This window comes from Hyla sarda, chromosome 4 (genome assembly GCF_029499605.1).
Source record: "Hyla sarda isolate aHylSar1 chromosome 4, aHylSar1.hap1, whole genome shotgun sequence".
Classification (NCBI taxonomy): domain Eukaryota; kingdom Metazoa; phylum Chordata; class Amphibia; order Anura; family Hylidae; genus Hyla; species Hyla sarda.
In genome coordinates, this window is record NC_079192.1 from 26,117,615 (window position 1) to 26,137,401 (window position 19,787).

The following is a 19,787-nucleotide window of genomic DNA, read 5'->3' on the forward strand; positions in this document are numbered from 1 at the left end:
AAAATGTACGGCGCAACAAAAAAAAATACTATTTGTGTGGGAAAATTGCTAAGAAAACCGCAATTTTGCTAATTTTGGAAGATTTCGTTTTCATGCTGTATAATTTACGGTAAAATAGACCAGTTTTAGTTATTCTGCGGGTCAATACAATTAAAATGATACCCATGATTACATACTTTTCTATTATTATACGCTTGAAATAAATCTCAAACTTTTTAATCAAATTAGTGCGTTTAAAATCCTTCTATTTTGCTGATTTATAACTTTTTCATTTTTCCGTATAAGCGGCAGTATGAGGGCTAATTTTTTGCGCTGTGATCTGTAATTTTTTTTGATACTACATTTGCATATATAAAACTTGTAATACATTTTTTATCAATTTTATTTGGAATAAAATGTTTTTAAAAAAAGCAGCAATTTTGGACTTTTTTCTTTTTAAGTTCACGACGTTCACCATACGGGATAATTAACATTATATTTTAATAATTTGGATATTTACACACAAGGCGATACCAAATATGTTTATAAAAAATAAATTCTACACTTTTTGGGGATAAAATGGTGAAAAACGAACAATTTACATTTTTATTGGGGGAGGGAATTTTCAAAAAAAATTTTACTTACATTTTTTACTTTTTTTACTTTTATTTTTACACTTTAATAGTCCCCATAGGGGACTATTTATAGCAATCATTTGATTGTTAATACTGTTTAGTGCCATGCATAGGGCAAAGCACTGATCAGTGTTATCCGTCATCTTCTCTGGTCTGCTCGATCTCAGACCAGAGCAGAAGACCTGTGGAAGGCAGCGGAGGCAGGTGAGGGGACCTCGTCTGCCCTTCTGGATGATTGGATTGCCGCTGCAGCACTGCGGGCGATCTGATCATCAATTTTAGTGACTGCACAGCCGCAGATGGCGGGATCTGTATTGATCACAGCATCTGAGGGGTTAATGGCAGACATCCGCGGGTCTCTGGCTGCACGCATGACCCGAGCATCGCTCCGATGCTTGCTGTTGTGTATAAGATGTAAATGTATGTCCTGGTGCGTTAAGTACCACCTAACCAGTACGTACATTTATGTCCTGCATCGTTAAGGGGTTAAAGGGGTACTCCACTGGAAAACAATTTTGTTAAATCAACTGGTGCCAGAAAGTTATACAGATTTGTAAATAAAAAAAATCTAGATCCTTCCAGTACTAATCAGCTGCTGTATACCACAGAGGAAGTTCTTTTCTGTTTTAATTCCTTTCTGTCTGACCACAGTGCTCTCTGCTGCCACCTCTGTCCATTTTAGGAACTGTCCAGAGTAGGAGCAAATGCCCATAGAAAACCTCTCCTGCTTTGGACAGTTCCTGACATGGACAGAGGTGTCAGTAGAGAGCACTGTGGTCAGACAGAAAGGAAATTTAAAAAGAAAAGAACTTCCTGTGGATCATAGAGTAGCTGATATGTACTGGAAGAGTTAAGATTTTTTAATAGAAGTAATTTACAAATCTGTTTAACTTTCTGGCACCAGTTGATTTAAAAAAAAAAATTCCAGCGGAGTACCCCTTTAACCCCTTAAGGACTCAGCCCATTTTGGCCTTAAGGACTTTTACGTTTTCATTTTTTCCTCCTCGCCTTCTAAAAATCATAACTCTTTTATATTTTCATCCACAGACTAGTATGAGGGCTTGTTTTTTGCGCGACTAGTTGTCCTTTGTAATGACATCACTCATTATATCATTAAATGTATGGCGCAACCAAAAAACACTATTTTTGTGGGGAAATTAAAACGAAAAACGCAATTTTGCTAATTTTGGAAGGTTTCGTTTTCACGCCGTACAATTTATGGTAAAAATGACGTGTGTTCTTTATTTTGAGGGTCAATACGATTAAAATGATACCCATTATTACATACTTTTAATATTATTGTTGCGCTTAAAAAAAATCACTAACTTTTTAACCAAATTAGTACGTTTATAATCCCTTTATTTTGATGACCTCTAACTTTTTTATTTTTCCGTATAAGCGGCGGTATGGGGGCTCATTTTTTGAGCCATGATCTGTACTTTTTTTTTATACCACATTTGCATATAAAAAACTTTTAATACATTTTTTATAATTTTTTTTTTATAAAATGTATTAAAAAAGTAGGAATTTTGGACTTTTTTTTTCGTTCACGCCGTTCACCGTGCGGGATATTTAACATTTTATTTTAATAGTTCGGACATTTACGCACGCGGCGATACCAAATATGTCTATAAAAAATGTTTTTTACGCTTTTTGGGGGTAAAATAGGAAAAAACTGACGTTTTACTTTTTTATTGGGGGAGGGGATTTTTCACTTTTTTTTTACTTTTACTTTTACATTTTTTTACATTTTTTTTTACATTTGAATAGTCCCCATAGGGGACTATTCATAGCAATACCATGATTGCTAATACTGATCTGTTCTATGTATAGGACATAGAACAGATCAGTATTATCGGTCATCTCCTGCTCTGGTCTGCTCGATCACAGACCAGAGCAGGAGACGCCGGGAGCCGCACGGAGGAAGGAGAGGGGACCTCCGTGCGGCATTATGAATGATCGGATCCCCGCAGCAGCGCTGCGAGCGATCCGATCATTCATTCAAATCGCGCACTGCCGCAGATGCCGGGATCTGTATTGATCCAGGCACCTGAGGGGTTAATGGCGGACGCCCGCGAGATCGCGGGCGTCGGCCATTGCCGGCGGGTCCCTGGCTGCGATCAGCAGCCGGGATCAGCCGCGCATGACACGGGCATCGCTCCGATGCCCGCGGTTATGCACAGGACGTAAATGTACGTCCTGGTGCGTTAAGTACCACCTCACCAGGACGTACATTTACGTCCTGCATCCTTAAGGGGTTAAGGACCACAGTTTTTTTTATGTTTTTGCACTTTAGTTTTTTCCTCATCACCTTCTAAAAATCATAACGCTTTCAATTTTGCACCTACAGACTCATATGAGGGGTTATTTTTTGCGCTACCAATTGTACTTTGTATTGACATCAATCTTTTTACCCCAAAATTTACCACAAACCCATTAAAAAAATATTTGTGGGGCAAAATATGAAAAAAACACCATTTTGTAACTTTTGGGGGCTTCTGATTCTAGGCAGTGGACTTTTTGGGTAAAAATGATACCAAATATTTATTCTATAGATCCATACAGTTACAGTGATACCCAATTGATATAGGTTTTTCTTTATTTTACTAATTAAAATTACTATTTTAATTAGTAAAATAATTATAATCCTTTGATTACATACACTAAACAATGCTATGCCATAGCATAGCATCTGTGCTCGATTGCTCCAGCCTGTATCTCAGCAACGACGATCGTACAGAGTGAAGCGAGGTAAGGCGCCTCCCGCTGTCCTCTCAGCTGTTCGGGACACCACGATTTCACCGCGGCGGTCCAGAGCAGCTCCACTGAGCTAACCGGCATTGATTTCTCCCGTTTTAGATGCTGCAATCAACTTTAATTACGTCATCTAAAGGGTTAATACCGGACATCAGCTCGATCTGCGATGTCCTGTATTAGCCACGGGTCCTGGTTGCCGATAGGAACCAGGACCCAGAAGATACAAAGCGCGCTCAGCTTCTGAATGCGCTTAACAATACGGGAACCGGCCATGGACTTAAATATACGTCCGTGGGTGTTAAGGGGTTAAGCTAGGATTCCACACAGGTTTTTTTTTGTTTTTTTGGAGCCAAAGCCAGAAGTGTATTCAACTGGGATTGGAAATATAAAGAAAGGACTCCTTCGTACTGGATCCACTTCTGACTCTGGCTCTAAAACTGCAGTGGCAGTATTCCAAAAATTGCCAGAAAAACTGTGTTAAAACCTAGCATTAGACCCTTCTAAGCACTTTGCCACTTTTCTTTTCTCACTTGCAGTGTGCGACATTTGAGGATTTTATTAATCTGAGACAGATTAGAACATGATAATGGGGGGGGGGAGGGGTGTGTGAACCTCTTTAGTAGAGATCAGAGAATTATTTAAAAAGTTTAGGTCGGCTGGTTCACCGAATTTTGGCAAAAATGCTCACCCCTGGCAGGCGTTTGAATATTCATCTCAAGGGTGGGCCGGCGGAAAATATTGATGATGCAGGGGAGCTCAGCTATCCGGCTCCCTGCCTTCTTTGTGCCGAGCAAAGCTATAGGAACGTGTATATAAATAGCCAGAACTCTGCAAGTACTTCACAGATAAATGTGAGAAACTCCTCTTTTTAAAGCTGTTCACTCGTGCTATGACCCAATAAATTAGGTTTAGTGCGGGTGAACAAGCTGTCAGTTTTTTTAGGCATAGTTATAGGGATAATCCAGGAATTTTTTTATTTAACTATTCTACAGGGGCTGTAAAGTTAGTGTAGTTCATAATATAGTGTCTGTACCTGTGTGTGATGGTTTTCTCACAATTCTTCTGTGATTTTCACCCCACTATTTATTTTTACCAGCATACAAAATGACTGTTGTCTCAGATTTTTCCCAGGTTGCAATGCGGCCGAGACCTAACATCACTAGTCAGCTGATGACAGGGAGCCTGTCTGCTTCAATGGGTGGAGGGATCGCTTGGTGGGAGAGAGAGCAATCTGCAAGTAATACAACAGCTGTAGGCACCCTGAGTGAAAACCACAGGTCTTTTGAATGGATGCAGCTCATTTATGTTTCAATGGGTGGGGTGGCTGATGTGTGGGAGGGAGGAAAATGGAATTGTGGGATTTGTAGTAAAAAAAAGAAAACTCAAACAGGAAGTACCAGTTCACAAAAAGCTAGCCACAGTATTATGGTAATCTCACAACATAGTCATTTATCCCAAAGACAAGCGCAGATCCTTCCTAAGCATGTCCATTACTGTCTGCCAGGTACGTACTAAAATCACCTTATGGTGGAGAACCCCTTTAATGTCAAAGTTAGGGCCAAAAAACAGGCTTCGGCAATGGTGACACAAAACCCTCTATGCTCTGCTCTTCCTCAACAATTGGTGGGCTACAAATTAATAAAGAAACTGCTATACTTGAATTTGAGATTCAACAGACTGTGCTCAAATGTGACGCAAAACCCTCTATGCACTGCTTTCTCACAATAATGTGTGCACCAGAGTTTTGCGCATAACCAAACTTTTAGTAGCGTTCAACACGTACGAACCGCTCATCACTACTCTTGAGAAGTTCAAAGGGGTACTACCGTGGAAAACTTTTTTTTTTTTTTTTTTTTAAATCAACTGGTGTCAGAAAGTTAAACAGATTTGTAAATTACTTCTATTTAAAAATCTTAATCCTTCCAGTACTTATTAGCCGCTGAATACTACAGAGGAAATTGTTTTCTTTTTGGAACACAGAGCTCTCTGCTGATATCATGACCACAGAGCTCTCTGCTGACATCACGAGCACAGTGCTCTTTGCCGACATCTTTGTCCATTTTAAGAACTGTAGGAGTAGGAGAAAATCCCCATAGAAAACCTATGCTGCTCTGGACAGTTCCTAAAATGGACAGAGGTGTCAGCAGAGAGCACTGTGACATGATGTCAGCAGAGAGCTCTGTGTTCCAAAAAGAAAACCATTTCCTCTGTAGTATTCAGCAGCTAATAAGTACTGGAAGGATTAAGATTTTTTTTAATAGTAGTAATTTACAAATCTGTTTAACTTTTTGGCACCAGTTGATTTAAAAAAAAAAAAAAGTTTTCCACGGTAGTACCCCTTTAACCCAAATATATCATTGATTTTAACCACAGTGATGAAGACTTTGTTGCTCACCGACATCTGTGCAGTTCTGGAAAGATTCCTTCACCGTATTCACTGTTACAGTGACTTGCTGTAAGATGTTTTTGTATTCTTCCTCCATGGTCATGTCTTCTTTGTATTCAACCTCCACAATCACAAGATGGTCCACAATGATGCTCCCGGCCCTGACATATAAAAAGGATTCAACATTCACAAAGTCGGCTGACCAGTAGCTGACCAATAAAATATAATAGCACAATGGCAATAATAACTGAGAGGATAGCAATGGAGGCTTAACACCTCCATCCATTTCTACATGTATTGGCTCTAGGATCTCCTACCTGATGACAGCTGTAGGTTCTAGGCCCAATGAGACCACAAATGTAAAAACAACAATATTAAAGGGGTTATCCAGGAAAAAACTTTTTTTTATATATATATATATATCAACTGGCTCCAGAAAGTTAAACAGATTTGTAAATTACTTCTATTAAAAAATCTTAATCCTTTCAGTACTTATGAGCTTCTGAAGTTAAGGTAGTTCTTTTCCATCTAAGTAATCTCTGATGACACCTGTCTCGGGAAACGCCCAGTTTAGAAGTAAATCCCCATAGCAAACCTCTTCTAAACTGGGTGGTTCCTGAGACACGTGTCATCAGAGATTACTTAGTGAGAAAAGAACAACCTAAACTTCAGAAGCTCATAAGTACTGAAAGGATTAAGATTTTTTAATAGAAGTAATTTACAAATCTGTTTAACTTTCTGGAGCCAGTTGATATATATATATATAAAAAAAAAAGTTTTTTCCTGGATAACCCCTTTTTTAACCCCTTAACGACGCAGGACGTATATTTACGTCCTGCGCCGGCTCCCGCGATATGAAGCGGGATCGCGCCGCGATCCTGCATCATATCGCGTCGGTCCCGGCGCTCATCAACGGCCGGGACTCGCGGCTAATACCACACATCGCCGATCGCGGGGATGTGCGGTATTAACCCTTTAGAAGCGGCGGTCAAAGCTGACCGCCGCTTCTAAAGTGAAACTGAAAGTATCCCGGCTGCTCAGTCGGGCTGTTCGGGACCGCCGCGGTGAAATCGCGGCGTCCCGAACAGCTGATCGGACACCGGGAGGGCCCTTACCTGCCTCCTCGGTGTCCGATCGATGAATGACTGCTCCGTGCCTAAGATCCAGGCAGGAGCAGTCAAGCGCCGATAATGCTGATCACAGGGTCACGCCAGTGATCAGCATAGGAGATCAGTGTGTGCAGTGTTATAGGTCCCTATGGGATAACAATGATCAGTGCAAGAGATCAGTGTGTGCAGTGTTATAGGTCCCTATGGGATAACAATGATCAGGGTGTGCAGTGTTATAGGTCCCTATGGGATAACAATGATCAGTGTGTGCAGTGTTATAGGTCCCTATGGGATAACAATGATGAGTATAAGAGATCAGTGTGTGCAGTGTTATAGGTCCCTATGGGATAACAATGATGAGTATAAGAGATCAGTGTGTGCAGTGTTATAGGTCCCTATGGGATCTATAACACTGCAAAAAAATGTAAAAGAAAAGTGTTAATAAAGGTCATTTAACCTCTTCCCTAATAAAAGTTTGAATCACCCCCCTTTTCCCATAAAAAAATAAAACAGTGTAAAAAAAATAAAAATAAACATATGTGGTATCGCCGCGTGCGTAAATGTCCGAACTATAAAAATATATCATTACTTAAACCGCACGGTCAATGGCGTACGCGCAAAAAAATTCCAAAGTCCAAAAAAGCGTATTTTGGTCACTTTTTATACCATTAAAAAAATGAATAAAAAGTGATCAAAAAGTCCGATCAAAACAAAAATCATACCGATAAAAACTTCAGATCACGGCGCAAAAAATGAGTCCTCATACCGCCCTGTATGTGGAAAAATAAAAAAGTTATAGGGGTCAGAATATGACATTTTTAAACGTATAAATTTTCCTGCATGTAGTTATGATTTTTTCCAGAAGTGCGACAAAATCAAACCTATATTAGTAGGGGATCATTTTAACCGTATGGACCTACAGAATAATGATAAGGTGTCATTTTTACCGAAATATGCACTGCGTAGAAACGGAAGCTCCCAAAAGTTACAAAATGCGGGTTTTTTTTCGATTTTGTCGCACAATGTTTTTTTTTCCGTTTGGCCGTGCATTTTTGGGTAAAATGACTAATGTCACTGCAAATTAGAATTGACGACACAAAAAATAAGCCATAATATGGATTTTTAGGTGGAAAATTGAAAGGGTTATGATTTTTAAAAGGTAAGGAGGAAAAAACGAAAGTGCAAAAACGGAAAAACCCTGAGTCCTTAAGGGGTTAAACCTTGCCGTCAGACTCTGTGCCCCCGATACTTTGTTCTAGATCTAGAGTATGGTAGAGTATAATTTTGGTCTCATTTGCATGTGCCAAGGTACTTTGAAGGGGTACTCCACTGCCCGAAGCGTTCTGAACGTTTTGTTCCAAACACTGGGTGCGGGCTGCGGGGGTAGTGACATCACGGCCAGGCCCTTCGTGAGTGATGTCACATCACGCCCCCTCAAGGCAAGTCTATGGGAGGGGGCGTGGCAGCTGCCACGCCCCCTCCCATAGACTTGCCTTGAGGGGGCGTGGCGTGACATCACGTAGGGCCTGGCCGTGACGTTACGACCCCCGCAGCCAGCATTCGGAACAAAAAATTCAAAATGCTGGGGCAGTGGAGTACCCCTTTGAAGCGTAGCTTCAGTTTTTTGTTACTTTTCAATATAAGCTGTCTGTGTATACACATGAGGAGGAGCACTATTTCTGGCCATTATATACCTTTTATATGGCTTTTTTTTATTGATTGGAACCTGATGTCTGTGACGTCTCCAATTCCCAAATAGAAGCGGAGAGGATCCTGCAGGACCTCTCTCACAGCAAGGTATTAGGAGTTCTAAGAAAGGAGAAGTAGTGGGGGCTCTGTGTACTCTAGGGGAGACACAGCCTACAATGGGCTTTGTGGGGTGCAGACTAGAGCCCTGCATTGGGATCCCGCGGGACCCAACCCAATACGTGCGGGTGGTCAGGTGCTATTCCTGGGGGCCCCGCAAATCCTGCAAAATCCCGCAGCAGCCTCATTAAAATAAGTTCTCAGAGTCCGGACTCTCAGTTACTCCCAGTCTCCTCAAACCCCCTGCCACACCACCATTTTAGGGAGCCCGTGCCTGCCCTGGAAGATTGTCATTGTCAATACCAAACCACCCTCCGGCTCCATCTTCACCTGCCCGGTAGGTCAGCTGCAGCTGTATAACGTGGCCAGGGTCCGGGCCCGGGGCGGGCTCGTGCTTAAATCCGATTCCACACTACCACCAATGTTGATGCAAGACAAGTAACTGTTCACTCCCAGACCCAAGGCTTCGGCAGTCAGGAGTGCACTGCTATTCACATGGGGTTAAAGGGGTATTCCAGGAAAAAAACTTTTTTTTTATATATATATCAACTGTCTCCAGAAAGTTAAACAGATTTGTAAATTACTTCTATTAAAAAATCTTAATCCTTTCAGTACTTATGAGCTTCTGAAGTTTAGGTTGTTCTTTTCTGTCTAAGTGCTCTCTGATGACACCTGTCTCGGGAACCGCCCAGTTTAGAAGAGGTTTGCTGTGGGGATTTGCTTCTAAACTGGGCGTTTCCCGAGACAGGTGTCATCAGAGATTACTTAGACAGAAAAGAACAACCTTAACTTCAGAAGCTCATAAGTACAGGAAGGATTAAGATTTTTTAATAGAAGTAATTTACAAATCTGTTTAACTTTCTGGAACCAGTTGATATATAAAAAAAAGTTTTTTCCTGGAATACCCCTTTAAGTGCACTGCAGAGCATTGCACCCTAGTGTCTTCTACAGACACTGGGGTGCAATGCTCTGCACATACTCCTATGTGTATAGCAGGACTCTGAGTGCGCACACACTGCTATACACATGGGGGTATGTCCAGAGCATTGCACCCTAGTGTCTGTACTACAGACACTAGGGTGCAATGCTCTGCAGTCTGCAGTGGACATACCCCCTTGTGTATAACAGTGTACAGACTTGGGTGCAATGCTCTGCACAAACCCCCACCTGTATAGGAATGTGTACACTACACACACTGTTATACACATAGGGGGTATGTGCAGAGCATTGCACCTTAGTGTCTTCTACAGACACTAGGGTGCAATGCTCTTTACATACCCCCATGTGTATAGCAGTGTGTACACATTGACACATTGCTATATACATGGTGGTATTTGCAGAGCATTGCACCCCCCCCCCCCCCGACACCTCATAATGGAATGTATAGACATTAGAGTGCAATGCTCTGCACCCCAATGTATAGTACATTCCTATATGAGGGTGCAGAGCATTGTTAGTGTCTATACATTCCTATGTTAGCGGGAGCGGGCAGGATTGGCTCAAACACCCTGCAGGAGCGGCCGGGATTGGTCAAAAAAATCATCGGGAGCGGGATTGAAAAAACAGTCCCATGTAGGGCTCTAGCGCAGACTAGGTGAAAAGTTCCTAAATAAAGACACTTACTTTAATTCCACAATTTCTACATCTTTATAACCGACCAAATCTGAATAGACGTCTTTCATCTGTATAAACAAAGAACAAAAATTATAACTTATGTTACATGAACAAGAAATTGTATGTTAGGCTTAGTCTTTCTGGCTTCTTACCAAATCTTTAAACTCCTTCTCAAATTCTTTGTATTCGTCTGATTGATTGTTCATCAGATTCTCATCAAATTGCCTATTATTGATCTTTAGCTCCACCTTCACACTGGTGTCAACAGTCTTCACTGCAGGAGAAAATATGAGAGCGATGTGGAGGGGATTTAAGTCAATAAAAGTCTTCAAAGTAGTTACACCAGTTGTCTTAAAGGGGTACTCCGGTGAAAACCTTTTTTCTTTTAAATCAACTGGTGGCAGAAAGTTAAACAGATTTGTAAATTACTTCTATTAAAAAATCTTAATCCTTCCTGTACTTATTAGCTGCTGAATACTACAGAGGAAATTCTTTCCTTTTTGGAATTCTCTCTGGTGACATCACGAGCACAGTTCTCTCTGCTGACGTTATTATAATAATAACAACACTTTATTTATTGTTGTTCTTAGTGGGATTTGAACCCAAGTCCCCAGCACTGCAAAGCAGCAGTGCTAACCCCTGAGCCACCATGCTGCCCTTAGCATACATCTGCTATGCATGGTTGCTAAAATGGACAGAGATGTCAGCAGAGAGCACTGTGCTCGTGATGTCATCAGTGTTCCAAAAAGAAAGGAATTTCCTCTGTAGCATTCAGCAGCTAATAAGTACTGGAAGGATTACGATTTTTTAATAGAAGTAATTTACAAATATGTTTAACTTTCTGCCACCAGTTGATTTAAAAGAAAAAAGGTTTTCACCGGAGTACCCCTTTAAAGGGGTACTCCACTGGCCAGCGTTCAGAAGTAAATGTTCCGAACGCTGTTTTTGAGCCGTGGTGGTCGTTCATGCCCCTTGTGACGTCATGGTCACACACCCTCAATGCAAGTCAATGGGAGGGGGCGTGGCATAAGTCACGCCCCCTCCCATAGACTTACATTGAGGGGCGTGGCCATGACATCACAAGGGACGTGGCCGACCCCCACGGCGCAAAAACAGCATTCACTTCCGAACGCTTGCCAGTGGAGTACCCCTTTAAAGACAAGTGACATCTTTATAAAGTGACATCTAAATACATTTTGTAATTCTTGCCTTGTACCTCTAAGGTTATGTTTACAAGGGAAAATGTCCTCGTAGAAAATGTCTGCAGACACTGTAATAAATTTGTACACCGGAAAAATCTGGCCCGGAAATTCTGACAAGTGAACAGTGCAGAATCCAATTGTTATCAATAGGACTCTGCTGCTGCGGAATCTCCATACGGAATTCTGATGCGAAATTCCGCACAGAAATTCCATCATGTGTACATACCCTAATGGTACCAAAACACTTTCTCCATTGGTCTTTATTAGAAATGTATGGATAATTTTTTTTTTCTACAGTGTCTTGTTATCAGTGAGGGCCATTGGACAAGCAATTCTCTGACAGATTTGTTATCAGCCCTTCTCTCCCCTACTGGAGGAACTTCTTAGCTGATTTTTGTTGGCAGCAAAGTTGACATTTGATCTAGTCATCATAAATCAGCTGACTAGTTGGCTCAAGAGATGTGGCAGACTTCTCAAACTAGCAGAACACTGTACAATAGAAACTACACCATTTATTTTAATAAAGACCTATGGAGACATTTTTCACACCATAATAAAATTTGGACCTTTTTTCTTCCCACTACTAATAAAGCAACTTAAAGAGCAAATAAAGCTTTCATAATTCTATTACCGTTCTCTTCAAGGGCTTCTCAGAGTTCTACTGGATTAAAGGAAACTTTTTATGAACATGTTTTAATTAATTCCAACACAACAACTCCAAATCCATAATTTTTATACATGATATTGCAGTTTTTAAGTAACCAAAATCTAATTTTATAAGTAAATATTTCAACTATTTTCCAACCATGATTTTCTTGAAGGAACTTTCCAGCCTTAGACACCATTAATGAATAACTATCAAGGCCGAGGAAGATAAATATTTTTGGCCAGAATACGGTAAGATGGACAGGTCTGTACACTAACTCAACAGAATTATTGTCTTACAACATTGCCACAGCAGATACTAGACTTATGTGGATAGAACGTTGATCCTGGGAATTATTCTGATTGGGGGGGGGAGGGGCTTCCTCTGGATCAACACAGTAGGGTTTTAGGATGAACCTGATGGACTCTTTTTTTTCAACCTTACAAACTATGTTATACTGTCCCACCACTAGACCATCACAAGCTCTTCATAAATACATAGATAACATTGGTCAGATAAATCAAATATAGTCAGGTAGATATGCACTTACCAGGAGGAAGTCTATCTACGATAGTTTCACAAATTGGACCATAGTAAATATCTGGACAAATGCATTTAATTCCATCATATATTCCCCCGTTTAGACATCTATCTGTCAAAAAAAAAAAAAAAAAGAATAGTAAACTGGGAGAATTTAATTATTTGGATAAATGCATAACTGAATTTTTGTTCTAACTTGGGTTACAAAAGCCTATTGGTTGGTGACACACAAGGTTTTCACTACTGCATCAGTCACTTGTTAGCTTTGCTATATAGACTAAGAGCATATGGATGAGCATATGGGGAATTTAGCAACTTTTTGCCACTGCCAATGGGGTGGTGCTTAGTTTGAAGGGGTGGAGCTTTAGATAAGGGAGGTATGACATTGTCATTAGTCGAATTTATATAAAGTTTAGCTGAACTCCAAGCTCCAAACTCTCATAGATTTCTATGCCTGTCGTATGGACACCCTCATATGCGCCAAATTTTATTCAGAGATTTGTGAAAGAGAAAAAACAGAATAGACCAATGCGCATCTAAGCGCAGTTATCCTTTTCCGAAAAAATGCTACGTAAATAGAAATGAAGGTTTGTTCACCTGTAGGTGTTGTACTATGAGCACAACACCATGAATGGCTTGGTTCCACAGTAAGTGGTAAGTCAGAGGAGTACTCCCACACTGGTCCCGTATCCAGCTGGTGGAGGACGGTCTGTTCAATGTGGAGAAGGGAAGGAAAAAATCCTCCCGAGAATGTAGTGCTGCCAGCGGCGCTCTCCTTTGGGTGCTTGGGGGCTATTTAGCAAATAACCGGCAAGAGGCAGACTTAGTATCAAAAATAACAAAACGTTTATTTTCTGAAAGCACACAGCTGAACGACACGTTTCGAGGGTTGGGACCCACTCTTCACCAGGTTTTCACTGACGAATAGGAGGTCCTGCCCCTCAAACGCGTCGTTCACCTGCGTGCTTTCAGAAAATAAATGTTTTGTTATTTTTCTACTAAGTCTGCCTCTTGCCGGCTATTTGCTAAATAGTCCCCAAGCACCCGGAGGAGAGTGCCGCTGACAGCACTTCATTCTCGGGAGGATTTTTTCCTTCCCTTCTCCGAATTTTATTTAGAGGCCACTAGGCCTGTTCGCCTCTTTATCAATCCAGGGCAGCTGATATGGACAAGCTTTTACGTAAGTCTAGCCTATACAAAGGCCGTTCTTAGTAAGGCCCCACCATAATGTCCTCCTGACACTATAATACCAGGAGCTAAAGAAGAGCTGGGTCTGCCGAGAAGAAGTCAGCATTATCTTCTCAATACAGCAATTTTCATTTATTTCTTTATGTAGGTGGTAGTAGTAGCAGCTGCTTCAGCTGTCCCAAGTTATCACTGCCTGCCAGAGGTTGTGCGGTTTCACAGGATTATACAGCTATCCTAGAAAGGGTGAGTCTTGGTTCTTCTCAGGGGGAGAATGAAGAGACAGACAATATGACAGTGAGTGGATTGCTCCTCGACTACCGTCACATAGCATGGTGGAAATGTCTGTCCTAGATGCTCTGTTTCCTCATCTCTGTCTTTTCATTCCCCCCTACAGCTACGCAGAAGGATAGCACTAGCCACGAGGAGGAGTTATGTCAAGGTCAGCCTTTGGAGAGTGTTGCTGAGGTGGTGGAGACGAATGCAGTGGCCGAGCATAGCACTAGTAGAACTGGTGGTGGGGATACTGTAAGGCATCATGTGGATGTGCTGAGGAGGAACAAGGAAGAGAGGAGTGGTGGGGATGATGTTTAACCCCTTAAGGACCCAGCATTTTACACCTTAGGACCCGGCCATTTTTTGCACATCTGACCACTGTCACTTTAAACATTAATAACTCTGGAATGCTTTTAGTTATCATTCTGATTCCGAGATTGTTTTTTCGTGACATATTCTACTTTAACATAGTGGTAAAATTTTGTCCATACTTGCATCCTTTCTTGGTGAAAAATCCCAAAATTTTATGAAAATTTTGAAAGCTCTCTGCTTGTAAGGAAAATGGATATTCCAAAAAAAAATACAAAATGTTATTCACATATACAATATGTCCACTTTATGTTTGCATCATAAAATTGGAAAGTTTTTACTTTTGGAAGACACCAGAGGGCTTCAAAGTTCAGCAGCAATTTTCCAATGTTTCACAAAATTTCCAAACTCAAAATTTTTCAGGGACCAGTTCAGGTTTGAAGTGGATTTGAAGAGTCTTCATCTTAGAAATACCCCACAAATGACCCCATTATAAAAACTACACCCCCAAAGTATTCAAAATGACATTCAGTCAGCTTTTAACCCTTTAGGTGTTTCACAGGAATAGCAGCAAAGTGAAGGAGAAAATTCACAATCTTCATTTTTTACACTCGCATGTTCTTGTAGACCCAATTTTTGAATTTTTACAAGGGGTAAAAGGAGAAAATTTATATTTATATTTGTAGCCCAATTTCTCTCGAGTAAGCACATACCTCATATGTCTATATAAAGTGTTCGGCGGGCACAGTAGAGGGCTCAGAAGCGAAGGAGCGACAAGGGGATTTTGGAGAGTACGTTTTTCTGAAATGGTTTTTGGGGAGCATGTTGCATTTAGGAAGCCCCTATGGTGCCAGAACAGCAAAAACACCCCACAAGGCATACCATTTTGGAAACTAGACCCCTTGAAGAACGTAACAAGGTATAAAGTGAGCCTTAATACCCCACAGGTGTTTCACGACTTTTGCATATGTAAAAAATGTTTAAAAAATATTTCACTAAAATGTGTGTTTCCCCCCCTAATTTCACATTTTTGCAAGGGTTAATAGCAGAAAATACCCCCCAAAATTTGTAACCCCATCTCTTCTGAGTATGGAGGTACCCCATAAGTTGACCTGAAGTGCACTACGGGCAAACTACAATGCTCAGAAGAGAAGGAGTCATATTTGGCTTTTTGAGAGCAAATTTTGCTCGGGGGGCATGTCGCATTTAGGAAGCCCCTATGGTGCCAGGACAGCAAAATAACCCCAACATGGCACACCATTTTGAAATCTAGACCCCTTGAGGAACGTAACAAGGGGTACAGTAAGCATTTATTCCACCACTGGTGTCTATCAGATCTTTGGAACAGTGGGCTGTACAAATTTTTTAATTTGCACAGCCCACTGTTCCAAAGATCTGTCAGACACCAGGGGGGGGTAAATTCTCACTGCACCCCTCATTACATTTCGTGAGGGGTGTAGTTTCCGAAATGGGGTCATATGTGTTTTTTTTTTGCATTTGTCAAAACCGCTGTAACAATCAGCCACCCCTGTGCAAATCACCTCAAATGTCCATGGTGCACTCTCCCTTCTGGGCCTTGTTGTGCGCCCCAGAGCACTTTGCACCCACATATGGGGTATCTCCGTAGTCGGGAGAAATTGCATTACAAATTTTACCTCTTGTCAAAATGAAAAGTATAGGGCAACACCAGCATGTTAGTGTAAATTTTTTTTTTTACCCTAACATGCTGGTGTAGACCCCAGCTTCACCTTTTCATAAGGGGTTAAAGGAGAAAAAGCCCCCTAAAATCTGTTAGGCAATTTCTCCCGAGTACGGCGATACACCATATGTGGCCCTAAACTGTTGCCTTGAAATACGACAGGGCTCCGAAGTGAGAGAGCGCCATGCGCATTTGAGGCCTGATTTAGGGATTTGCATAGGGGTGGACACAGGGGTATTCTACGCCAGCGATTCCCAAACAGGGTGCCTCCAGCTGTTGCTAAACTCCCATCATGTGTACTCAAGTAGAAAACAGACATGGTGAACATCTACAATCTTGCACAATCATCCAATTGCTTCTCAGCATAATTTCAAAAACTATCAGGTTGTTAGTATATACTTTTTGATCAAAAAGTACAAAGCCCACTCGCCACGTCAAGGCCACCTATTCAGAGTAGGTCCCTAACGTCCCTAGCATAAAATGGCGTAGCACTGGGCGGCGACCACCACCGCCGCGACACCAGTGCCCACAGGGGAAACGACCCACTGGCAGAGCGGCCCCAACGCCACTCAAACCAGTCCATTGGTCGCACCCCCCCGCAGACACGGCGCCACGGCAGCAACGGACGCCGCACAGCACCACACCAGTGTGAACAGGATGTTATAGCACACTTACCATGCTCTCCCAGTCAGACTGGGAGGCTGCCAGGAAAGAAAAGGCCCATGTGTAGCTAACTACTACTTATATAGGGTTGGGCTGAGGGGGTGGGGAAGAGTGCAGACAACATGTTCAAACGTTCCCCCTGTGGGCACTGGTGTCGCGGCAGTGGTGGTCGCCGGCCAGTGCTACGCCATTTTATGCTAGGGACGTTAGGGACCCACTCTAAATAGGTGGCCTTGACGTGGCGAGTGGGCTTTGTACTTTTTGATCAGTACGTATATACTAACAACCTGATAGTTTTTGAAATTATGCTGAGAAGCAATTGGATCATTGTGCAAGATTGTAGATGTGCACCATGTCTGTTTTCTACTTGAGTACAAAACTCCCATCATGCTTGGACAGTTAACGGCTGTCCGGCAATACTGGGAGTTGTTGTTTTGCACCAGCTGGAGGCTCCATTTTGGAAACAGTGGCGTACCAGACGTTTTCATTTTTATTGGGGATGGGAGGGGGGCTGTGTAGGGGTATGTGTATATGTAGTGTTTTTTACTATTTATTTTATTTTGTGTTAGTGTAGTGTAGTGTTTTTAGGGTACAGTCACATGGGCGGGGGATTACAGCGAGTTTCCCGCTGTGAGTTTGAGCTGCCGCGCAATATTTGCTGCATCGCAAACTTGCAGCCTGATATCACTGCACATTCACGGGGGGGGGGGGGGGGGGGGGCTCCTGCAGTTGCAAAACTACAACTCCCAGCATGCACAGTCTATCAGTGCATGCTGGTAGTTATAGTTTTGCAACAGCTGGAGGCACACGGGTTGGGAAACACTGAGTTAGGAAACAGACAATGTTTCCCAACCAGTGTGCCTCCAGTTGTTGCAAAACCACAACTCCCAAACCATCTCAGGCATGCTGGAAGTAGTAGTTCGGCAACATCTTTAGAGCCAGATGTTGCCGAACTACAACTCCCAGCATGCTTGGAGTTGTAGTTTTGCAACATCTGGAGGACTACAGTTTGCAGACCACTAATACTGTATAAAATTATATATGTACAGCTGGTATAAGTTATATATCTCCTGTATATAGTGATATGGACCATGCTGGTATAACCTGGGTATATACTGTATATAATGATATATGTACAGCTGGTATAAGTAATATATCTCCTGTATATAGTGATATGGACCATGCTGGTATAACCTAGGTATATACAGTATATAATATATATGTACAGCTGGTATAAGTTATATATCTCCTGTATATAGTGACATGGACCATGCTGGTATAACCTGGGTATATACTGTATGTAACTATATATGTACAGCTGGTATAAGTTATATATCTTCTGTATATAGTGATATGGACCATGCTGGTATAACCTGGGTATATACTGTATATAATTATATATGTACAGCTGGTATAAGTTATATATCTCCTGTATATAGTGATATGGACCATGCTGGTATAACCTGGGTATATACTGTATATAATTATATATGTACAGCAGATATAAGTTATATATCTCCTGTATATAGTGATATGGACCATGCTGGTATAACCTGGGTATATACTGTATATAATATATATGTACAGCTGGTATAAGTTATATATCTCCTGTATATAGTGATATGGACCATGCTGGTATAACCTGGGTATATACTGTATATAATATATATATGTACAGCTGGTATAAGTTATATATCTCCTGTATATAGTGATATGGACCATGCTGGTATAACCTGGGTATATACTGTATATAATTATATATGTACAGCTGGTATAAGTTATGTATCTCCTGTATATAGTGATATGGACCATGCTGGTATAACCTGGGTATATACTGTATATAATTATATATGTACAACTGGTATGTTATATATCTCCTGTATATAGTGATATTGACCATGCTGGTATAACCTGGTATATACTGTATATAATTATATATGTACAGCTGGTATAAATTATATATCTCCTGTATATAGTGATATGGACCATGCTGGTATAACCTGGGTATATACTGTATATAATATATATTTACAGCTGGTATAAGTTATATATCTCCTGTATATAGTGATATGGACTGTGCTGGTATAACCTGGGTATATACAGTATATAATATATATGTACAGCTGGTATAAGTTATATATCTCCTGTATATAGTGATATGGACCATGCTGGTATAACCTGGGTATATACTGTATATTTCCCTCCTGGTAGTATTATAGTGAGGGTAAATGGCTTTTATGCTCCCCATCTTAATGCTTTCCATATAGAATGTCACTTCCGGTCACCTCTGCTCTTGTGTGTGGCTCATCAGTGACTTTCCTAATGTAACTTAAAGGGGTTATCCATGAATTGAAAAACAGACCTCCCTTCTCTCAAAGTTGTGGTTGTGTGATATTACAACTTTGCTCCATTCACTTCAGAGAAACTGAGCTGCAGAACCACACCCAACATAGAGACAGAGAGGGAGCGGTCTTTGAAAGAAATTAGCTCTGTTTTTCTATTCCTGGATAAACCCTTTAAAGGGGTACTCTGGTGGGAAAAAAATATTTTTTAAACGAACTAGTGTCAGAAAGTTGAACAGATTTGTAAATTACTTCTATTTAAAAAAAAATTAACCCTTCCAGTACTTATCATCTGCTGTATACTCCATAGGAAGTTATGTAGTTCTATCCAGTCTGACAACAGTGCTCTTTGCCACCTCTGTCAGTGTCAGGAACTGTCCAGAGCAGGAGAGGTTTGCTATGGGGATATGTCCTGCTTCTGGACAGTTCCTGACATGGACAGAGGTGTCAGCAGAGAGCACTGTGGTCAGACTGGAAAAAAATACACAACTTTCTCTGGAGCATACAGCCGCTTTAGGCTTAAGATTTTAGAATAGAAGTAAATAACAAACTTGCATACCCATTTAATGAGAATCACTGAACACCTTCTGGAGTTACATTGGGAAAGTAAGCACCTTAACCATAATTATGCTTGGAAGG

At 41.2% G+C, this 19,787-nt stretch overlaps 1 protein-coding gene across 1 annotated transcript in view; it reads right to left on the minus strand.

Moving 5' to 3' along the window:
• LOC130367654 (mucin-3B-like) overlaps nucleotides 1–19,787 on the minus strand; it is a 59,766-nt gene that overhangs the window by 16,953 nt on the left and 23,026 nt on the right. The window contains exons 3-6 of the mRNA XM_056570210.1: nucleotides 12,685–12,786; nucleotides 10,439–10,560; nucleotides 10,296–10,354; nucleotides 5,767–5,918 (exon numbers count right to left, since the gene is read on the minus strand). Coding sequence (XP_056426185.1) covers nucleotides 5,767–5,918; nucleotides 10,296–10,354; nucleotides 10,439–10,492 — 265 coding nt within the window. The 5' untranslated portion in view covers nucleotides 10,493–10,560; nucleotides 12,685–12,786. The remainder of the gene's footprint in view (nucleotides 1–5,766; nucleotides 5,919–10,295; nucleotides 10,355–10,438; nucleotides 10,561–12,684; nucleotides 12,787–19,787) is intronic.